Raw genomic sequence first — 21,078 nt, 5'->3', positions numbered from 1 at the left:
GTTTTAATGACAGACACATTTTACGTCAGTTTAAGTCTTCATCACGTCTTTATCTCACTGTCAGACAGACTTTTCCAACAGGAAACTGATGTTTGTAAACCACTCACTCTCCCACACCAAAGCCCATAGAAAAAGTCAGTGATTTTAGCTGGCAGGGACACAGGAGCTGCTGGTCTACTGCTGCCTCGTGTGGTCACTTTGTGTCACAGGTCAATCTGAACAAAGATTTAAAATGCCGACATTTGATCTCAGTGATGGAGGCAGCAGTGGATCAACTCCTGTGTGCTGTGATGTTAAAATCACTGATTTTCTCTTTGGTGTGGGAGAGTGAGTGGTTTACAAACATCTGTCTCACAGTGAGATGAAGACGGAACGTGTTCTGAAGATATCGTAGACTTAAACTGGCGTAGGTTTTAAATATGGAGTCTTCTGTGATGTGGGAAAAATCAATTTTTCTGCTGTTTTGTTGTGTTTTGAGTGTGAGCTCGAAACACAAACAAACCCTGAACTGTCACTTTAAAAAAAAAATAATAAACCCCTCCCAAATTAAAGAGAGGTGCGTGTGTGTGTGTGTGTTCGTGTGTGTTCGTGTGTGTGTAGCTCCAGGATGGACTAACCTGTGTCCACTTGTCTGTTGAGGTTGGCGGGACGTTGACCCCGGCGTCACATGGACGGCCCACTCGCACTCAGACCTGTGCTGTGTGTGTTGTCGCTCGCTCGGCTCTCTGTGATTGGCTGTGCAGCTGCAGCTCTCCGTCATGGAGAGTAGCAGAGAATCACTAAAGGTCAGCGCTGAGGTCAACTGCACCTCCTCTGTTTGCAGAGCAGTGTTTACTCCAGTTCTTGGTCGAGGTAAAATTAGGACACTGGTTAATGGCTTTTGATCGATGAGGAAACAAGTCCTTCAATTATTGAACCTGGACTTTTGATTTATGGTCTAAGGCTGAAATAGAAACTGGTTTTCCCTTAAATTTAACAACAACAATAATAATAATAACACATCAAATTTCTCTACTGCTTTTCCAGACGTTCAAAGATGCAATGACTAAATGTCCTCACTTTGTCTAAATGTACTCACTTTGTCGAAACGTCCTCACTTTGTCGAAACGTCCTCACTTTCTCTAAATGTCCTCACTTTTACTAAATGTCCTCACTTTGTCGAAACGTCCTCACTTTCTCTAAACGTCCTCACTTTGACTAAATGTCCTCACTTTGTCTAAACGTCCTAATTTTTACTAAATGTCCTCACTTTGTCTAAACGTCCTCACTTTGTCTAAATGTCCTCACTTTGTCTAAATGTCCTCACTTTTACTAAATGTCCTCACTTTGTCGAAACGTCCTCACTTTGTCTAAATGTCCTCACTTTGTCTAAACGTCCTCACTTTGACTAAACGTCCTCACTTTGTCTAAACGTCCTAATTTTTACTAAATGTCCTCACTTTGTCTAAATGTCCTCACTTTTACTAAATGTCCTCACTTTGTCTAAACGTCCTCACTTTGACTAAACGTCCTCACTTTGTCTAAACGTCCTCACTTTGACTAAACGTCCTCACTTTGACTTAACGTCCTCACTTTGTCTAAACGTCCTAATTTTTACTAAATGTCCTCACTTTTTCCAAATGTCCTAATTTTTACTAAATGTCCTCACTTTGACTAAATGTCCTCACTTTTACTAAATGTCCTCACTTTGTCTAAACGTCCTCACTTTGACTTAACGTCCTCACTTTGTCTAAATGTCCTCACTTTGTCTAAACGTCCTCACTTTGACTAAACGTCCTCACTTTCTCTAAACGTCCTAATTTTTACTAAACGTTCTCACTTTGTCTAAACGTCCTAATTTTTACTAAATGTCCTCACTTTGTCTAAATGTCCTCACTTTGACTAAATGTTATTCACTAAATAAAATGAACTTATGGGACAGCCAGTTTGGACAGAGGACATAATGTTGTTAAAGCTGTAGTACGTAACCTTTAAACATAAACTACACTTGTGTGTCGCTGCACACAGGAAGTGTGAGGCAACGCACTTCCTAAAATCAGTGATTTTAGCTGACGGGGACACAGGAGCTGCTGGTCCTCTGCTGCCTCGTGTGGTCACTTTGTGTCACTGACGTACATCTGAACATTAAGACATCAAAGACTTATTGATGGAGGCAGCAGTGGATCAACAACTCCTGTTAATGTTAAAATCACTGATTTTCTCTATGAGGTTTGGTGTGGGAGAGTGAGTGGTTAGTCACAGGCACACGTTTGCTCTTATGTTCAGTTGTTTGTGTTGAATCGTGGTCGTGTGTTGTGTTTGTGCACAGTTGACGTCAGAGGACAGAATGACAAAGTACAAAGTGTGTGAGTGTGTGTGTGTGTGAGTTCTCGTGTCAAAATGTTTTGTACATTTCCACAATGTCGACTCTAGAAGTGATACATGTTTACGTTGCATCGTCACTGACTCTCTTCTGTTTTTCACGTCGTCAGTGAAAACGTGTTTTTATTTGTTTAAACGCAATGTTTTTTTCCTCACATCACTGTTGCATCACACACACACACACACACACTCTCTCTCTCTCTCTCTCTCTCTCTCTCTCTCTCTCTCTCTCTCTCTCTCTCTCTCTCTCTCTCTCTCTCTCACACACAGATTGTTCTGAAGAGAAACAGATGCTGACATAACGTGTCAACAGCAGTTGACACTGTGTGTCTCTGTGTGTCTTTGTCTCTGTCTCTCTGTGTCTGTCTCTCTGCCTCTCTCTGTGTGTCTTTGTCTCTGTCTCTCTCTGTGTCTTTGTCTCTGTCTCTCTCTGTGTCTTAATCAGTCCACACAAACTCTGTTGATGGTCTAAATGTAATGTTCATATTTAAAAACATAAACTACCTTTAAATCTAAAATGTTATAACACACACACACACACACACTCCATGCTTGACCAGTGTGATTTAGGTCCTCTGTCCTGTTGATGGAGGACAACACCATGACTGTGCTTTTCTGGAGGAACTCTGGGGGTCAAAGGTCAGGGCCTCACAAGTCGCAGTCACAACACGGTCTCACAAGAACGGCCTTAATCTCTGCTCGTCTGTCCACAGAACATCTGTCCACTGTCTGTCCACTGAACATCTGTCCACTGTCCGTCCACAGAACATCTGTCCACTGTCTGTCGTCTGTCCACTGTCTGTCCACTGAACATCTGTCCACTGTCTGTCTTCTGTCTGTCCACAGAACATATGTCCACTGTCTGTCCTCTGTCTGTCCACAGAACATCTGTCCACTGTCTGTCGACTGAACATCTGTCCACTGTCTGTCCACAGAACATCTGTTCCACTGTCTGTCCTCTGTCCACTGTCTGTCCAGTGAACATCTGTCCACTGTCTGTCCACAGAACGTCTGTCCTCTGTCCACTGAACATCTGTCTACTGTCCTTTGTCTGTCCACTGAACATCTATCCACTGTCTGTCCTCTGTCCACAGAACATCTTCCACTGTATGTCCACAGAACATATGTCCTCTGTCTGTCCACAGAACATCTGTCCCACTGTCTGTCCTCTGTCCACAGAACATCTGTCCTCTGTCTGTCCACAGAACGTCTGTCCTCTGTCCACTGGACATTTGTCCACTGTCTTTCCTCTGTCTGTCCACATAACATCTGTCCACTGTCTGTCCACTGAACATCTGTCCTCTGTCTGTCAACTGAACATCTGTCCTCTGTCTGTCCACAGAACGTCTGTCCACTGTCTGTCCTCTGTCCACTGTCTGTCCACAGAACATCTGTCCACTGAATGTCTGTCCACAGAACATCTGTCCTCTCTCTCTGTCCACAGAACATCTGTCCACTGGACATCTGTCTACTGTCCTCTGTCTATCCACTGAACATCTGTCCACTGTTTGTCTTCTGTCCACAGAACATCTGTCCACTGTCTGTCCTCTGTCCACTGAATATCTGTCCTATATCTGTCCACTGTCTGTCCACTGAACATCTGTCCACTGTCTGTCCTCTGTCCACAGAACATCTGTCCTTTGTCCACTGTCTGTCCACTGAACATGTTTCCACTGTCTGTCCTCTGTCTACAGAACATATGTCCACTGTATGTCCTCTGTCCACTGAACATCTGTCTACTGTCCTCTGTCTGTCCACTGAACATCTGTCCACTGTCTGTCCACAGAACGTATGTCCACTGTCTCTCCACAGAACGTCTGCCCACTGTCTGTCCTCTGTCCACTGAACACCTGTCCACTGTCTGTCCACAGAACATCTGTTCACTGTCTGTCCACCGAACATATGTCCACTGTCTGTCCACTGAACATCTGTCCACTGTCTGTCCTCTGTCTACAGAACATATGTCCACTGTATGTCCTCTGTCCACTGAACATCTGTCTACTGTCCTCTGTCTGTCCACTGAACATCTGTCCACTGTCTGTCCACAGAACGTATGTCCACTGTCTCTCCACAGAACGTCTGTCCACTGTCTGTCCACTGAACACCTGTCCACTGTCTGTCCACAGAACATCTGTTCACTGTCTGTCCACCGAACATATGTCCACTGTCTGTCCACTGAACACCTGTCCACTGTCTGTCCTCTGTCTACAGAACATATGTCCACTGTATGTCCTCTGTCCACTGAACATCTGTCTACTGTCCTCTGTCTGTCCACTGAACATCTGTCCACTGTCTGTCCACAGAACGTATGTCCACTGTCTCTCCACAGAACGTCTGTCCACTGTCTGTCCTCTGTCCACTGAACACCTGTCCACTGTCTGTCCACAGAACGTATGTCCACTGTCTCTCCACAGAACGTCTGTCCACTGTCTGTCCTCTGTCCACTGAACACCTGTCCACTGTCTGTCCACAGAACATCTGTTCACTGTCTGTCCACAGGACATCTGTCCACTCTCTGTCCACTGAACATCTGTCCACTGTCTGTCCTCTGTCCACATAACATCTGTCCACTGTCTGTCCACTGTCTGTCCACTGAACATCTTTCCACTGTCTGTCCTCTGTCTACAGAACATCTGTCCACTGTCTGTCCACAGAACATCTGTCCACTCTCTGTCCACTGAACATCTGTCCACTGTCTTTCCTCTGTCTGTCCACATAACATCTGTCCACTGTCTGTCCACTGAACATCTGTCCTCTGTCTGTCAACTGAACATCTGTCCTCTGTCTGTCCACAGAACGTCTGTCCACTGTCTGTCCACTGAATGTCTGTCCACAGAACATCTGTCCTCTCTCTCTGTCCACAGAACATCTGTCCACTGTCTGTCCACTGGACATCTGTCTACTGTCCTCTGTCTATCCACTGAACATCTGTCCACTGTTTGTCTTCTGTCCACAGAACATCTGTCCTCTGTCTGTCTGTCCACAGAACGTCTGTCCACTGTCTGTCCACTGAATGTCTGTCCACAGAACATCTGTCCTCTCTCTCTGTCCACAGAACATCTGTCCACTGTCTGTCCACTGGACATCTGTCTACTGTCCTCTGTCTATCCACTGAACATCTGTCCACTGTTTGTCTTCTGTCCACAGAACATCTGTCCACTGTCTGTCCTCTGTCCACTGAATATCTGTCCTATATCTGTCCACTGGACATCTGTCTACTGTCCTCTGTCTATCCACTGAACGTCTGTCCTCTGTCCACAGAACATCTTCCACTGTCTGTCCACTGAACATCTGTCCACTGTCCGTCCACAGAACATCTGTCTACTGTCTGTCCACAGAACATCTGTCCCACTGTCTGTCCTCTGTCCACTGTATGTCCACTGAACATCTGTCCACAGAACCTCTCCCTGTAGGGGGCGCCACTCTCACAGTTTAATCAGACTAAGGTCGTAGTCTGACTAAGAGACAGTCAGACGACTTGCAGTCTTAAGTTTACATGCGGAGGACAATGGATTTATTGTACGTCTGACTCCGCCTCTGTAGGTGGCGCTGTGTTCTGTATGTTTGGTACCTGCTGTACATGTGAGATGGACATGTCTCTTCTCTCCTCCTCCTGCTCCTGCTCCTCCTGGGCGTGTGTGTGTTTGAGGAGGTGCAGGTTGTGGTTGATGATGTAAGAGGGGAGTAAATGGCTCAGCCCTCAGTTTCCACCAATGAAAGTTTGGGCCGTGTTCAACACCCATTTTTGAGGAGTCCGCCATAAAAGCCGGCAGAGTTTGTGTCCGAGGTTCACTTCACTCTGACTGAGTCACACGTTCATCACTGAGGTTCAATCACACGTTCATCACTGAGGTTCAGTCACACGTTCATCACTGAGGTTCAATCACACGTTCATCACTGAGGTGAGTTCAGTGACACCTTAACTTTCCTCAATATTTGTCAATTAGTTTCATTTTTGTGGCTGATTTTGATTTAAACATCGATAAATGTCTTTTTAATGTTTATGTTTCATTTTTACTAAGTCAGTCATCAACTCATTTTATAGTCAATTGCTTGCTTTGAGTGTTTTTTGTTTTTTTAAATAATTAAATCAAGTTTCTGTGATCTTTCACCTTCTTAAATGTGAATATTTTCTACTTTCTGACATTTTTCAGCTTCTTAAATGAGAATATTTTCTAGTTTTTTAGTGTGTGGACAAAACGAGACGTCACAACTTCATCATTTCCAGGTTTGATCAACATTTTCTGACATTTTCTGAACCAAATGACCTATTGATTAGTGGATTAGTGGCCCTGGATTAGTTTGACTCTCAGGATTATAAAATGAAATGACTGTTTATTGTAAACTAAAAACCTTTAGCGAAAACAAAAACATTTAAAATATATAATTTTAACATCAGAATGTTTTGAGAAGCAGTCATGTTTTATTTTATTAAGAGAAAATAAAATAATCCTTAATTTGTCCCACAGTCTGGACATGTAATGTATTTGTAATTTCACTTTTCAGGTACACGGCAAAAAAAAGTTTCAAATTACAATAATTGGGAACAGATGTGCTGCAGATGGATTCTTAGCCAAGGCTCATTGCCATGTGTGCAGCATAAGGACATTATGTAACCGTTGCATCTTTTACATTTAAGTTCGATCATGAGGGAGAATTCCAACTCGGACAAAATATTCATTATATACCATTAAAATAATGACGCCTCATGCAAGGATTAGACCTGAAAAAATATAAATGGCTTTAAATGTGTGTTTTACTTTTGAAAATTCTGCCTTTAATCTCAGAATACCAACTTTTTTCTCAAACTTTAATCTCAGAATTCTGCCTTTATTCTCAGAATTCTGACATTTTACTCAAACTTTAATCACAGAATTCTGAATTTATTCTCAGAATTCTGACTTTATTCTAAGAATTCTGACTTTCTAATCTCAGAATTCATGCAGTTTTTTTTTTGTTTTTTTTTTAACTTTATTTATGTGGCCCTTATATTGTTCTGTGAAAAAGGTCCAAATCAAACTATGAGTGTAACTATCGAGTGCAGTTAACTAAAGGATTAATAATCCCAGTTAAGTAAATAAAAGTAGTCTACACAGTGTTGAGTGCTTAGTCATGTGTGACTGCGTCCAGGTTATGTAATCCATTCATAAAATCTGTTCAGATTAAGTGACAAACAACAAACTAAGAAAATCTCTTCTCCATTACAGTTCCAGGATGGATAACAATTCTTACTTGGTGAAAATGAACGGGAACGGCGTCTGCGGCAAATCCACGCTCAACGGTAAAAGCCTGAGCGGGAATGCGGTGAACGGCAACGGCCTCGGCCACGTCACCACGAACGGCAGCTCGTATCCCGCCAAAGTGGCAAAGAGCCGCAGGCTGAAGTGGGAGGTGAAGCCGTCGGAGATGGCCAACAACACGCTCAACCCCATCAGGTCCATCGTGGACGAGATGAAACTCACGCCGAACCCCGACAAACCCATGATCGCACTTTCTATAGGTGACTACACGTGTCTGTGACTTAATTTGAAAATATATATTTGTATAAGATAACTAAACAGTCAGAACAATAGTGTTCAGTCACTGTAGTCCGGCTGAGCCCAACATAGAGGGAATTACAGTAGTCCAACGGTGTTTTTACCATGGTACAGTATGGTATGGTTTGGAATGGTAAAGCCCTCGGTCAGACTCATGTTTCAACTGAGAACAGTACCTTTACTCGGTGGACGAACGACCACATTGAACGTTAACAACAAGACAGAGTCAAGATTTGTATGAGAACACACTGCGGGGTCGTGGGTCTGGCTCCACCTATGCCGCACCGTACCATTTCTCTGGTAATCCAAGGGAAGGGAACCGAATGGATTCAAATCTCCAAGTGATGGCAAGAATTAAATGGTTTAAGCTTTGGTGAGTTGAGCTGAGAACTTTGGGTAATGGCCGAAAATACGAGCTTCCTCCGCAGGAAAGGGTGAGGAGCTCAGTCACCCTGGAAAGGCTCAGAGGACAACTGCTGCACTTCCACGTCGAGAGGAGCCAGCAGAGGTGGTTCGGGTATCTGGTTAGGATGCCTCCTGGACGCCTACCTGGGAGGTGTTTCAGGCATGTCCTTCTGAGGAGATCCCAGGGCCAACTCAGGACACGTAGGAAGGATTATATCCCCACAGAGGGAGCTGGTGGAAGTGGCTAGGGAGACGGATGTCTGGGCTTCCTTGCTAAGGCTGCTGCCCCCGGGAGCCAGACCCGGATAAGCAGAAGACAATGGAACGGATTTATCTCACTTTTTTACATTACATTAATGTATGTGTTACATTAATTTCTCACTTGAAAGAAGCTGGACTGGACACCCAGTTTTGTTGCTCTAGATGTCAAATATTGGCTAAAAGAACCCAGAGCCATGTGAACCTTGGAGGTGTCATTAGGCCCAAGGTTTGTTGACATCCATGCCTTTGATTTCTGCAACGCAATGGATGGACTTGAGGTGAAACCAAAGAGAAGTGAGTTCCAGATGTACAAGGACGTCTACAAGGATAGGGTGCTATCAAGGAGGACACCCAGACTCCTGACCTGAGGGGAGCGAGAAACTGAGGAATTTTCAATGGAAATGGAAAAACTGTCAAGTTTTTTTTCCGGTGGATTTTGTGCCAGTAAGAAGAACCTCGGTTTTATCACTGTTTAATGTGAGAGAACCAGCATTTGATTTCATGAAGACAGTTGTAGGTTGAGTGGTGTTAGGTTTGGTAGAACTGGGTGTCATCTGCATAGCAATGAATGATGCTTAAGCTAGTCTGCTTTGCCCACCCTGTTGCACCCCCTGCTGGAAAGACGCAGATAAAATATGTCTAGATGATAAAACAGGACTGATTTACGAGCTGGTAAACGAGCGTGATCCCTCGTGTATTTTGTTTTGTTTGCTCTTCAGTCCTCAGCTCGTGTTTGTCCATGTTTGTCCACGTGTTGCTCTTGGACTCACTGTCCTCTCCTGTGTCCTGCAGGAGACCCCACTGTGTTTGGAAACCTGCCCACAGACGACTCGGTGCTTCAGGCCATGAAAGACGCCATCGACTCCCACAAATACAACGGCTATGCTCCCTCTGTTGGTGAGTCTGAGCAACTGACCGTCAGTTCAATAATGAAGTGCAGCCATTTTTACAGCACTTACGTCATTGTCCAGAGATTGATGTTTTCATGTGTTCATCTGCAGGTTACGTGAAGAGCAGAGAGGCAGTGGCAAACTTTTACAGCTGCCCCGAGGCTCCACTGGAGGCAGAGGTGCTCACACACTCACTCTTTTCACACCAATCAAAATTCACTTTATGTCATCCTCTAAACCTAGAACTCAGATTACAGTAAATATACACGCCACAAGTTAAAGGGAAAGTTCAGGTTACTTGGTTTGTAGCACCCCCTGCTGCCGAGAACCACCTTTAAACAGACAGGCACTTACTCCTGATATCTTAAGGACATGTTCACGTCTTTATCTCACTGTCAGACAGACTTTTCCAACGGGACACTGAGGTTTGTAAACCACTCACTCTCCCACACCAAAGTCCATATCAGTGATTTTAGCTGGCGGGGACACAGGATCTGCTGGTCTACTGCTGCCTCGTGTGGTCACTTTGTGTCACTAAACTAAATCTGAACCAAGGATTTCAAAGTCGAAGTCACAAAATAAGACATTTGAACTTAGTGATGGAGGCAGCGGTGGATCAACAACTCCTGTGTGCTGTGATGTTAAAACACTGATTTTCTCTATGGGCTTTGGTGTGCGAGAGTGAGCGGTTTACAAACTTCACTTTCCTGTTGGAAAAGTCTGTCTCTCAGTGAGATAAAGACATGAACGTGTTCTTAAGACATCATAGACTAAAGCTGACCTGCTTCATGCAGGCTCTCAGCAGCAGGGGAAACTGCAACTGAAGTTTGTAAACCACTCACTCTCCCACACCAAAGTCCATAGAGAAAATCAGTGATTTTAACATCACACACACAGGAGTTGTTGATCCACTGCTGCCTCCATCACTAAGTTCAAATGTCTTATTTTAGTGATTTTGGCATTTGAAATCTTTCGTTTACATTTAGTTCAGTGACACAAAGTGACCACACGAGGCAGCAGAGGACCAGCAGCTCCTATGAGGTTTGGTGTGGGAGAGTGAGTGGTTTAAAAAACCTCAGTGTCCCGTTGGAAAAGTCTGTCTGACAGTGAGATAAAGACGTGAACATGTTCTTAAAGATATCGCAGACTTAAACTGATGTAGATTCAGTGTTTTCCTGCTGTGTCTTCTCAGTGGACCATGTGTCCGTACGTCAACAACCACACTTCCACTGACCTGAACTTTCACTTTAATCACACACACACACACACACACACACAGACTTAGTATCTGAAATTCACAGAAGTGAATGTCCTCATTTTTCCCAGGATGTGATTCTGACCAGCGGCTGCAGTCATGCCATTGACCTGGCTATCAGTGTCCTCTGTAACCCAGGCGACAACATCCTGGTCCCGCGTCCAGGCTTCTCCTTATACAAGACCCTGGCCGTCTCCATGGGCATCAAGGTCAAGTTCTACGACCTGCTGGTGAGTGGAGACAAACCTGCAGTGGCAGCAAAGCAAATACGATGAAAGCACAATGAAAACAGAAAAGGTGGCAGTGTTTCAGTGTTTGTATGAGTGGGACGCACCGTGTTATTAATGTTCAGACAAAAGAAGTCGTCACTGATGCACAAAACAACACATATGATGAAGCAAAGTTTGAAAGCCTCAAACTATGTTTAAAAAGTATGTTTTTAACGTTTAGACCAATATTTCTTCACTTATACATAAAGAGTTAAATCTAAGTATTATGTTACACCTAAATGTTTAATGTTTAACCTAAATATAAAATTTCAATCTAAACATTAAATATAAATGTTCTGCCTGTCTTTTATTTTGGTACTTCCGGTTACTGACTGTGTGAATTTGTATATTAGCTATTTATATTTAGAGTAAACATTTATATTTATATTTAAATGTCAGTCAGTCATCATCTACCGCTTTATCCTCCACCAGAGGGTCGCGGGGGGGTGCTGTGCCAATCTCAGCTACATCGGGCTATAGGCGGGGTCACACCCTGGACAGTTGGCCAGTCCATCGCAGGGCCACACACACAGATAGAGACAAACAACCATTCACTCTCACACTCACTCCTATGGTCAATTTAGAGTGTCCAATTTACCTAATCCCCACATTGCATGTTTTTGGACTGTGGGAGGAAGCCGGAGAACCCGGAGAGAACCCACGCACACACGGGGAGAACATGCAAACTCCATGCAGAAAGGCCCTTGTTCCAACCGGGGCTCGAACCCGGGTCTTCTTGCTGCAAGGCGAGAGTGCTAACCACTACACCACCGTGTGGCCTATATTTTAATGTAATATTTATATTTATATTTATATTTAAATTTTAGGTGTAACATTTAACATTTATACAGTATTTAAGTACCTAATATATGTGTAAGTGAACAAATATTGGTCTAAATGTGGAAAAACTTTTATTTTTAGCCACTTTTACAAACAGCACCTCACAGTTTTGGACTTGTGGCCGTAGGAGGAACTGCAGGTGGGTTTCTTCTCTCGTCACATGACTCTTGTGTGTTTGATCTCCAGCCGGAGAAGGAGTGGGAGGTGGACCTGCAGCACATGGAGAGTCTGATCGACGAGAGCACTTCCTGTCTGATCGTCACCAACCCGTCCAACCCGTGTGGCTCCGTCTTCAGCAAAGACCACCTGCAGAAGATCATCAAAGGTTAGCCACGCCCCCTCCACCCACAGAGCTTAGCTCTACGATATCTTAATATAATAATATAAGTTGGAAGTTTGTAAACCACTCACTCTCCCACACCAAAGTCCAGAGAGAAAATCAGTGATTTTAACATCACACACACACACACACACACACACACACAGGAGCTGTTGATCCACTGCTGCCTCCATCACTGAGTTCTAATGTCTGATTTTCTGAATTAGACTTTTGAAATTTTTCATTCAGACACCTCGTGACCACACGAGGCAGCAGAGGACCAGCAGCTCCTGTGTCCCCTCTCTCTGTTCAGTCGCGTCAGAGAAGCGATGACATAATATGTTGACTTGTTGTTCTCTCAGTTGCCTCCAGACACTGTGTTCCTATCCTGGCGGACGAAATCTACAGCGACATGGTGAGTTTCCATTTCATTTTGCATCATGAGATCAACATTTATTTTGAAATTGGGTCAAATGTGTTCACAGATGTTGTGATGATGGAGTGTCGTGATATTATTTTAAGGTCATAAGGTCGTTCACCTCTACTGAAAAGTGGACCAGTCCTTATAGTAATAATAATTACTTTACAAATGAAATTGAAATGTTCCATCCCTAAAATAAACCCAAACAAACAAACGTGAAATCATCCAAGTAAATCCAATACATTGAAATAAAACTTTATCTTCATCTACCAAAACTTGTTATATGACTGAATAATATTTATTTATTTATTTTGCTTTGTTTTATTCTTGAGGGAAAAAAAGCAACAATAACATGTCATTTGTATTTTCTGTCTGTGGAAGGTGCTACAGGAATAAAATGTACTCACAATTTATACAGAAACAAATTCATAAATTTCAGTATAGTTTTAATAACTATTTAAAATCATAATCACAAGGATTAAAAAAATGAGCACAAAAACAATTAAATTATAATTAATAAAAAAAGATTGAGGATCATAAAACACACAGTTTTATCAGCTCATTAAAAACAAGGGTGAAACCACTCACTCTCCCACACCAAACCCCATAGAGAAAATCAGTGATTTTAACATCACACACACACACAGGAGTTGTTGATCCACTGCTGCCTCCATCACTAAGTTCAAATGTCTTATTTTGTGATTTCGGCTTTTAAAATTCTTTGTTCAGTTTGACCTCAGTGACACAAAGTGACCACACAAGGCAGCAGAGGACCAGCAGCTCCTGTGTCCCCACAGCTAAAATCACTGATTTTCTCTGGGCTTTGGTGTGGGAGAGTGAGTGGTTTACAAACTCTGTCTAACAGTGAGATGAAGACGTGTACGCATTGTTTAAGACGTCATAGCAGCAGCGGCAGCAGCAGCAGCAGCAGCAGCCGGGTCATGCCCCCCTGCTTTCATTGGCTAAAGTGTAGCCTATCAAGTGTTGGGCGTTTTACAGGATGAGTGAAACTCTGAGTTAATTCCTTCACATGAAGACAACAGAAGAATGACTGATGACGCAGAAGGGAAACATAAAAAAGAAATGGGCTTTTAATCGTGTTGCAGCCGCAGATGTCGTGAGTGGAAGTGTTCAGAGTCGAGGTTGTTGAGTGCATCCAGAAGCCCCGCCCACCCACCCCACCCCCCATCTGTCAAACTCCCGTCTTTGGACCGGAGCGGAGCCACAATGACTGTGCACTTTTCTTGAAGCTACATGTGGTTACACTTATCTCTGATGATGGCTTTGAGAGAACGTGGCAGAACCAGGGGGCGTGTGGTGGGAGGAGGCATGTGAGGGGGTGAGGGGGTGAGGTGAGTGATTTTCTTTTATGACCTGAACGAGGGGCCACGATGCCTGTGAACCTCAGCAGCCACAGCAGAGTCAGCGGGGCCTCAGAAAACTTCACAGTGTAATTATAAATCTAAATAAATGAAATAACGTGTTTAAAAAACCACACAAACAGAAATGACTGAAACAAGACCAAATAAAATCTTTACCAAAAAACTTCATTTGTGCAGAATAAAGAACTTTATATAATTTAAACCAGTGAGAAGAAAAAGCACGTTTGACAAATGTAAGGAATAAAAATAAATAAATAAAAAGACCAAGAATTTCACACTTTTAAATCACAGCAGCCACTTATTTACAGTTTACTGCCACTGTTGTGTCTAAATTAACATCATTTTCCTGATATGACGTTTATAATCCATGTACACGCGCAGGAAAATCGAAATCCAAACATTCATGTGGGCAAATATTCATCCTGTTCTTTTTCTCTGACTTTAATATGAGAATTTTGACTTTAATATGAGAATTCTGACTTTAATCTGAGAATCCTGACTTTAATCTGAGAATTCTGACTTTAATATGAGAATTCTGACTTTAATCTGAGAATTCTGACTTTAATATGAGAATTCTGAATTTATAAGAGAATTCTGACTTGAATCTAGGAATCCTGACTTTAATCTGAGAATTCTGACTTTAATATGAGAATTCTGACTTTAATCTGAGAATTTAATCTGAGAATTCTTACTTTAATCTTGAATTAATCTAAGAATTCTGACTTTAATCTTGAATTAATCAGAGAATTCAGACTTGAATCTTGAATTAATCTCAGAATTCTTACTTTAATCCTGAATTAATCTGAGAATTCTGACTTTAATCTTGAATTAATCTGAGAATTCTGACTTTAATCTGAGAATTCTGACTTTATTATGAGAATTCTGACTTTATATTAGAATTCTGATTTTAATATGAGAATTTAATCTGAGAGTTCTTACTTTAATCTTGAATTAATCTAAGAATTCTGACTTTAATCTTGAATTAATCTCAGAATTCTGACTTTAATCTAAGAATTCATGCTGTTTTATTTTTTCTTTCTATTTTTTTTTTTACATGTGGCCTAGTACTCTTCCATGCTTTCTCTCACTGATCATTATGGGATTTTTGTGTGCGCGTGTATGTGTCATATGATCCGCGCCAGTCTGACCAGAAGATCGTGTCCAGGATTCTGTCGTTTTAATGAGAACCAGCTTCTCTCGCTCTCACTCATTCTCTCCTTTGTTTCTCCCTCACTTCACCATAAAATCCAAATTTATTGACGATTACATTGTATTCTAGAACTTGTTCTTTTTTCAATTGAAAGTAATAATTGTGAATCCTAAAAACACCAAATCCAATCCAATCCACCATAGTGCTTTACAGAATAATACAATAAAATACAGAGAAAAATAAAAGCTCTCACTCGGCAATAAAATACATTAAAGACATAAAACCATGTGTGAAAGCAACACACGTTCAATGAACCACAATAAAAACAAATCCAATCCTTCAATCATGTCAAAGAGATACAACAGTCAATCCAAATTGAACTGAGTTTAAGTCGTTTGTTTAGTGTCAGCAGGGGGCGCTCACTGACTGTGTCAGCTCCTCGTACAACCACAGTTTAAAAAAAAAACCTCAATTCTGACTTTAATCTCAGAATTCTGACTTTAATCTCAGAATTCACTTTAATCTCAGAATGTTTTTCTGTTATTTTTTCTCCAACTTTAATCTCAGAATTAGCTTTAATCTAAGAATTCTGTCTTTAATTCTGACTAATCTCAGAATTCTGACTTTTTTTATCAGAATTACAAAACCACAGTTTAAAAAAACATCGCTTAACTAAATCAAAAGAATGTATCTTAGACTAATGCAACACATACAGTGACTCTGGGATTATGTTAACATTTTTAACGTGTTTTTCTCATGTGTTTGTCACATGGTTAAACGTGTTTTAAACATGTTTGTAACATGTTTGTTACATGTTAAAAACACGTTTAACCATGTTTGTAACCTGGTTAAACATGTTTTAATGTGCTTCTTATCATGTTTTTTACATGTTTGTAACATTGTTAAATGTGTTTTTAACATGTTTCAACATCTTTTAAGATGGTTAAATGTATTTTTAACGTGTTTTGACATGTTTGTTACATGGTTAAAGGTGTTTTTTTACATGTTTAACGTGTTTTAAACGTGTGAATATTGGGTGTGCAGGTCTTGCCGGGCTGCAGCTCTCCTTCCATGGCGTCTCTCAGCAGCGACGTTCCCATCATGTCCTGCGGTGGTTTGGCTAAACGCTGGCTGGTCCCGGGTTGGAGAATGGGATGGGTGCTAATCCATGACCGGGATAATGTGTTTGGATCTGCGGTATGTTTCTATAACTTAAAAACAAATGTGTAGATAGAATGGTGTTGATCGTGTGTGTCGTCCACAGATTCGTCAGGGTTTGGTGAAACTGAGCCAACGCATTCTGGGAGCCTGCAGCCTGGTGCAGGGGGCGCTAGAGGGCATCCTCAATAACACACCACAGAGCTTCTACAACAACACTATCAGTTTACTGAAGGTCACTCACTCGCTCCCTCGCTCACTCACTCACTCACTCACTCACTCGCTCATGCACTCATAAATATCTTTGTCTTCCTCAGACTAACTCAGAGATCTGTTTTAATGAACTCTCCTCTGTCCCTGGACTGAACCCCGTCAGGACCTCAGGAGCCATGTACCTTATGGTCAGTTCAGTGTGTGTGCGTCTGCGTGTGTGTGTGTGCGTGTGTGCATGTGTGTGTGCATGTGTGTGTGCGTGTGTGTGTAATGTTACATAATAAATAGTCAAACATTTCTCCAGGTCGGGATCGACTTGGATCATTTTCCAGGTTTTAAGAATGACGTGGACTTCACTGAGCGCATGGTCACCGAGCAGTCTGTCTTCTGTTTACCAACCTCAGTAAGACAACCTGTCCTGTCCTAAGACTCACTCACTCACTCACTCACTCAGTCACCAACTCACTCACCAACTCACTCACTCACTCACTCACTCACCCACCCACTCAGTCACTCACTCACTCATTCACTGACTAACTCACTCAGTCACTCACTCAGACACTCACTCACTCAGTCACTCACTCACTCAGTCACTCACTCAGTCACCAACTCACTCACTCACTCACCCACTCACTCACTCACTCAGTCACCCACTCACTCACTCAGTCACTGACTAACTCACTCAGTCACTCACTCAGACACTCACTCACTCAGACAGACACTCACTCACTCAGACACTCACTCACTCAGTCATTCACTCAGTCAGTCAGTCACTCAGTCATTCATTCCTTCACTCACTCAGTCAGTCACTCAGTCATTCACTCATTCACTCAGTCACTCAGTCATTCACTTACTCAGTCAGTCATTCACTCAGTCAGTCACTCAGTCATTCATTAACTCAGTCAGTCAGTCACTCATTCATTCATTCACTCAGTCAGTCACTCAGTCATTCACTCAGTCAGTCATTCACTCAGTCACTCAGTCATTCACTCAGTCAGTCACTCAGTCATTCACTCACTCAGTCAGTCACTCAGTCAGTCATTCACTCAGTCATTCACTTACTCAGTCAGTTACTCAGTCTTTCATTCACTCAGTCAGTCAGTCAGTCAGTCAGTCAGTCACTCAGTCATGCATTCACTCAGTCACCGTTGTGTTGCAGGCCTTTGAGTTTCCTAACTTCTTCCGTGTGGTGCTGACGGTGCCGGAGCAGATGATGGTTGAGGCCTGTGTTCGGATCAGACAGTTCTGTCTGTGTCACTATCAGCATCACAGTCGCCACGGCAACCACCTGGACCAGTGAGGGACACGGACACACACACACACACACACGAGACAAAAGCACCTGGACTCTCACAGAAGGTATCACACTTCAGAACCCGACCAGGGTCAGAACTTTCTGCGATGTGGTCTCCAGAGTCCACTCATATAGACGTGTTAAAGGGTTAGTTAGAGTTTTTAAAGTGTGCTTTTATGTGTGACTTTTCTCTATGGACTTTGGTGAGAGCCAAAGTCACCAGGAAAACAGCTGATTTTAGACACTTAACAAAAGATTCACCCAGTGAAATCGACAAAGTCTACGTCACACGTTCACGTCTTTAACTCACTGTGAGACAGACGTTTGTAAACCACTCACTCTCCCACACCAAACCTCATAGAGAAAATCAGTGATTTTCAAATCCCAGCACACAGGAGTTGTTGATCCACTGCTGCCTCCATCACTAAGTTCAAATGTCTAATTTTAGTGAATTCGGCTTTTAAATTCCTTTGTTCAGATTAACATCAGTGACACAAAGTGACCACACGAGGCAGCAGAGGACCAGCAGCTCCTGGGTCCCCGCCAGCTAAAATCACTGATTTTCTCTATGGGCTTTGGTGTGAGAGAGTGAGTGGTTTACAAACTTCAGTTTGCTGTTGGAACATTGTCGTCTTTCATTAAATGGCTAAATCACACCACCACACTTTAATTGTTCAGACGACAGATCAAGAAATACTCACCAAATAAAATAAAATAATAATCACCAAAATAAAATATAATAAAAAATAAGACACAAATAAATACAAAATTAAACTAATTAGCAAAAAATATAATAAAAGGAAATTGAGGCATTGAAAATAAAAGATTGAATGTGTACACCAAACCACAATTAGATGATTGATTTGCTGTCCCCCGCATTCACTTACTGTAATAGGGGTCCTCGTCTCCATTGAATTGCTTGATTTGCTAAAATGATTCTAGATAAATAATCAATAGATCTGTCATATGATTATTTCCTATAGAATGATAACCAACATTGCATTTCTTCATGTAATAATCTACCATCAATTGTATGATAAATGTGATGAGTCATGTAAAATACTTTGATTAAATGTAGCCTATTATTATCAAAAATGTAGGCAAGGCTACTTTATATAGCACATTTTAGCACAAGGTGATTCAAAAGTGCTTTACATAAAATAAAATGAAAATACAACAATTCAACATATAGCATCTGGGACAAAATACAGAAGTAGCACAAATACAGCATGTAAAAATGACAGGCTTAAATGAAAAGGATATCAATTCTATACAATTGACCATGCAGGAAATAAATGAAAGCTATCCCATCGATTTGCATAACATTCAGTTGATAAATGTGATGAATATCACTTTCTAACATTACTACTAGGGCTGCCAAATGATCAAATATGGAGAATTTCACATACATTGCAGTGAAACAATAATGCTATTTTAATTATGTTCATATGAATGTTACTTATTAGGGTTGTCTTTTCCTTTTCATTTTAGGGCTTTGGTTGCATCAATAGGTCCACATAATTGATTAGTTTAAAACAAAAACCATCAAGAAATCAATTGGTAGATTATTGTCTCCATATATTTTGTCCCTTTGATGGAGGATTTATATAACATGATGATGCTGAAATACTTCATTTTCTTTGTCACTTACACATTCAGCCTGTCGGCAATATTCTGCCTCGCCACATCCCTCGCTTTATTGATTGCTGTGGTATTGCCCTTCTTTGGGATTATGTGGCTGTAATCCTCATATACCTCCATGAGGAGCTCTCGAGCCCATTCGCGCTCGACTAGAATGGGCTTTTTATTTTCCCTGTGGGCGTGCACAAGTTGAGGCTTAACAGGTGAGGCTTGACTAAGCGTCAGGTGGAGCCAGCTGATTTCACTTGATGGAACGACTTGGAGCTAGATTGGGAGGTGGAGCTTAGTCAAGCTTCAAGCTTACGCCTAAGTCTGGCAATTCTTAGCTACGTTGATGGAAAACCCCCCAGGAATCGACTGGTGGGAATTGTTTTTGTCGTCGTTGCCGTGGCGACGGGAGGCCCCCGCTGCTCATGCTGTAAGTTTTGTGATGTAAACCATTTGAACAGACTGAATATTTATATTTTATATTAACGACTTGTATTAACCCTTGTGGTGTTTGTGTATTTATATAATTTGTAATGTAACACCTCTGATATGAGCACACACACACACACACACTTTCAATAATGACAAACATATCAATGATTTTTTTCTGACTGTAACTTTATCCTTACAATTCTTTGTATGTTGAATAAATACCTAATAAACCAACATAAACATGTCGACATGACTGGTGTTTGTTCATATTTGCAAAATAAATAAATAACATTTTGGGTAACCCTTTATTTTACAGTCCGCTAATTACCTGGTATTTTACTAACAAACTAGATGGTAACAAAATGTAGTTAATAGGAAAGTTTCAAAATAACTTTATGTAATTACAGTCAAGTCAGTACCTAGTAAATATGTGGAAACATGCTAGGAAACTAGATGGTAATACAATCTATGTATTAAGAAAGTACCCATACAGAAAGGATAGTAAGTACTATGTTATTACTTAGTAAGTACACTTAGTAAGTACACTGCCTTCAGGTCTGGAAACAGAGAACTCTATAACGCTGCAAGAGCTGACCTGAAGAGAGGAATCAGGAAAGCAAAAGCAGACCACAGACAGAGGATTGAAAACCACCTCTCTAACAACAACCCCCGACAGGTGGGGCAGGGAATCCAGCAGATTACCAACTTCAGAGGACAGACCAACACAGGAGTGGACTCGAGCATCGCACTAGCAGAGGAGCTAAACTCCTTCTTCGCACGCTTCAAGACCCCTGCACAACAGTCTGCAGCCACACCACCCCAGCCGAACCCAGCTCCCAGCCCCCAACCACTGACTGTGCAGGCACATGAAGTGGAACGGATGCTAAGCAGGGTGAACCCCAGGAAAGCTTCGGGACCAGACGGTGTTCCAGGGAAGGTGCTCAAGGCCTGCGCCGCACAACTCTCGCAGGTCTTCACCACAATCTTCAACCTCTCCCTGACACAATCCATCATCCCAGCTTGCCTGAAATCGTCCACCATCATCCCAATCCCTAAAAAATCAAACGTCGCCACCCACAAGGACTACCGCCCAATCGCACTCACACCCATCATCACCAAGTGCCTGGAACAGCTGGTCCTAACCCACATCAAGACCCGCCTCCCTCCCTCCCTCCCTCGACCCTCACCAGTTCGCCTACAGAGCAAACAGGTCGACAGAGGATGCAATAGCCATCACACTCCACACCGCGCTGAGCCACCTG

At 42.2% G+C, this 21,078-nt stretch overlaps 1 protein-coding gene across 2 annotated transcripts; it reads left to right on the top strand.

Annotated features, from left to right (window-relative positions):
- The first annotated feature begins 6,133 nt into the window (after nt 1-6,133).
- Nucleotides 6,134-20,062, top strand: tat (tyrosine aminotransferase). Of its 2 annotated transcripts, none has more exons than XM_058645123.1 (13): nt 6,134-6,263; nt 6,541-6,589; nt 7,569-7,861; nt 9,357-9,461; nt 9,566-9,633; nt 10,781-10,939; nt 12,005-12,143; nt 12,500-12,552; nt 16,135-16,287; nt 16,355-16,483; nt 16,566-16,649; nt 16,766-16,864; nt 17,621-20,062. In XM_058645123.1, the coding sequence occupies exons 3-13, from the start codon at nt 7,576-7,578 to the stop codon at nt 17,759-17,761; spliced, it is 1,416 nt and encodes a 471-aa protein (XP_058501106.1). In that variant the 5' UTR covers nt 6,134-6,263; nt 6,541-6,589; nt 7,569-7,575; the 3' UTR covers nt 17,762-20,062. The 2 variants fall into 2 exon arrangements, with proteins under 2 accessions (XP_058501106.1, XP_058501107.1); XM_058645124.1 differs by having other exon boundaries at nt 6,516-6,589.
- Nucleotides 20,063-21,078: the final 1,016 nt, after the last annotated feature.

The sequence above is a fragment of the Solea solea genome, chromosome 12 (genome assembly GCF_958295425.1).
Source record: "Solea solea chromosome 12, fSolSol10.1, whole genome shotgun sequence".
Taxonomy (NCBI): Eukaryota; Metazoa; Chordata; class Actinopteri; order Pleuronectiformes; family Soleidae; genus Solea; species Solea solea.
The sequence above is the reverse complement of the archived record's forward strand: the minus strand, read 5'-3'. Positions and strand labels throughout refer to the sequence as shown.

What these genes read in the sequence shown, in the direction of transcription:
- tat (XM_058645123.1), top strand. Translation starts at nt 7,576, where the DNA reads ATGGATAACAATTCTTACTTGGTGAAAATGAACGGGAACGGCGTCTGC. An exon ending in CATGATCGCACTTTCTATAG is followed by an intron (nt 7,862 to 9,356) that starts GTGACTACACGT and finishes TGTGTCCTGCAG; the next exon opens with GAGACCCCACTGTGTTTGGA. An exon ending in CCTGCAGAAGATCATCAAAG is followed by an intron (nt 12,144 to 12,499) that starts GTTAGCCACGCC and finishes TTGTTCTCTCAG; the next exon opens with TTGCCTCCAGACACTGTGTT.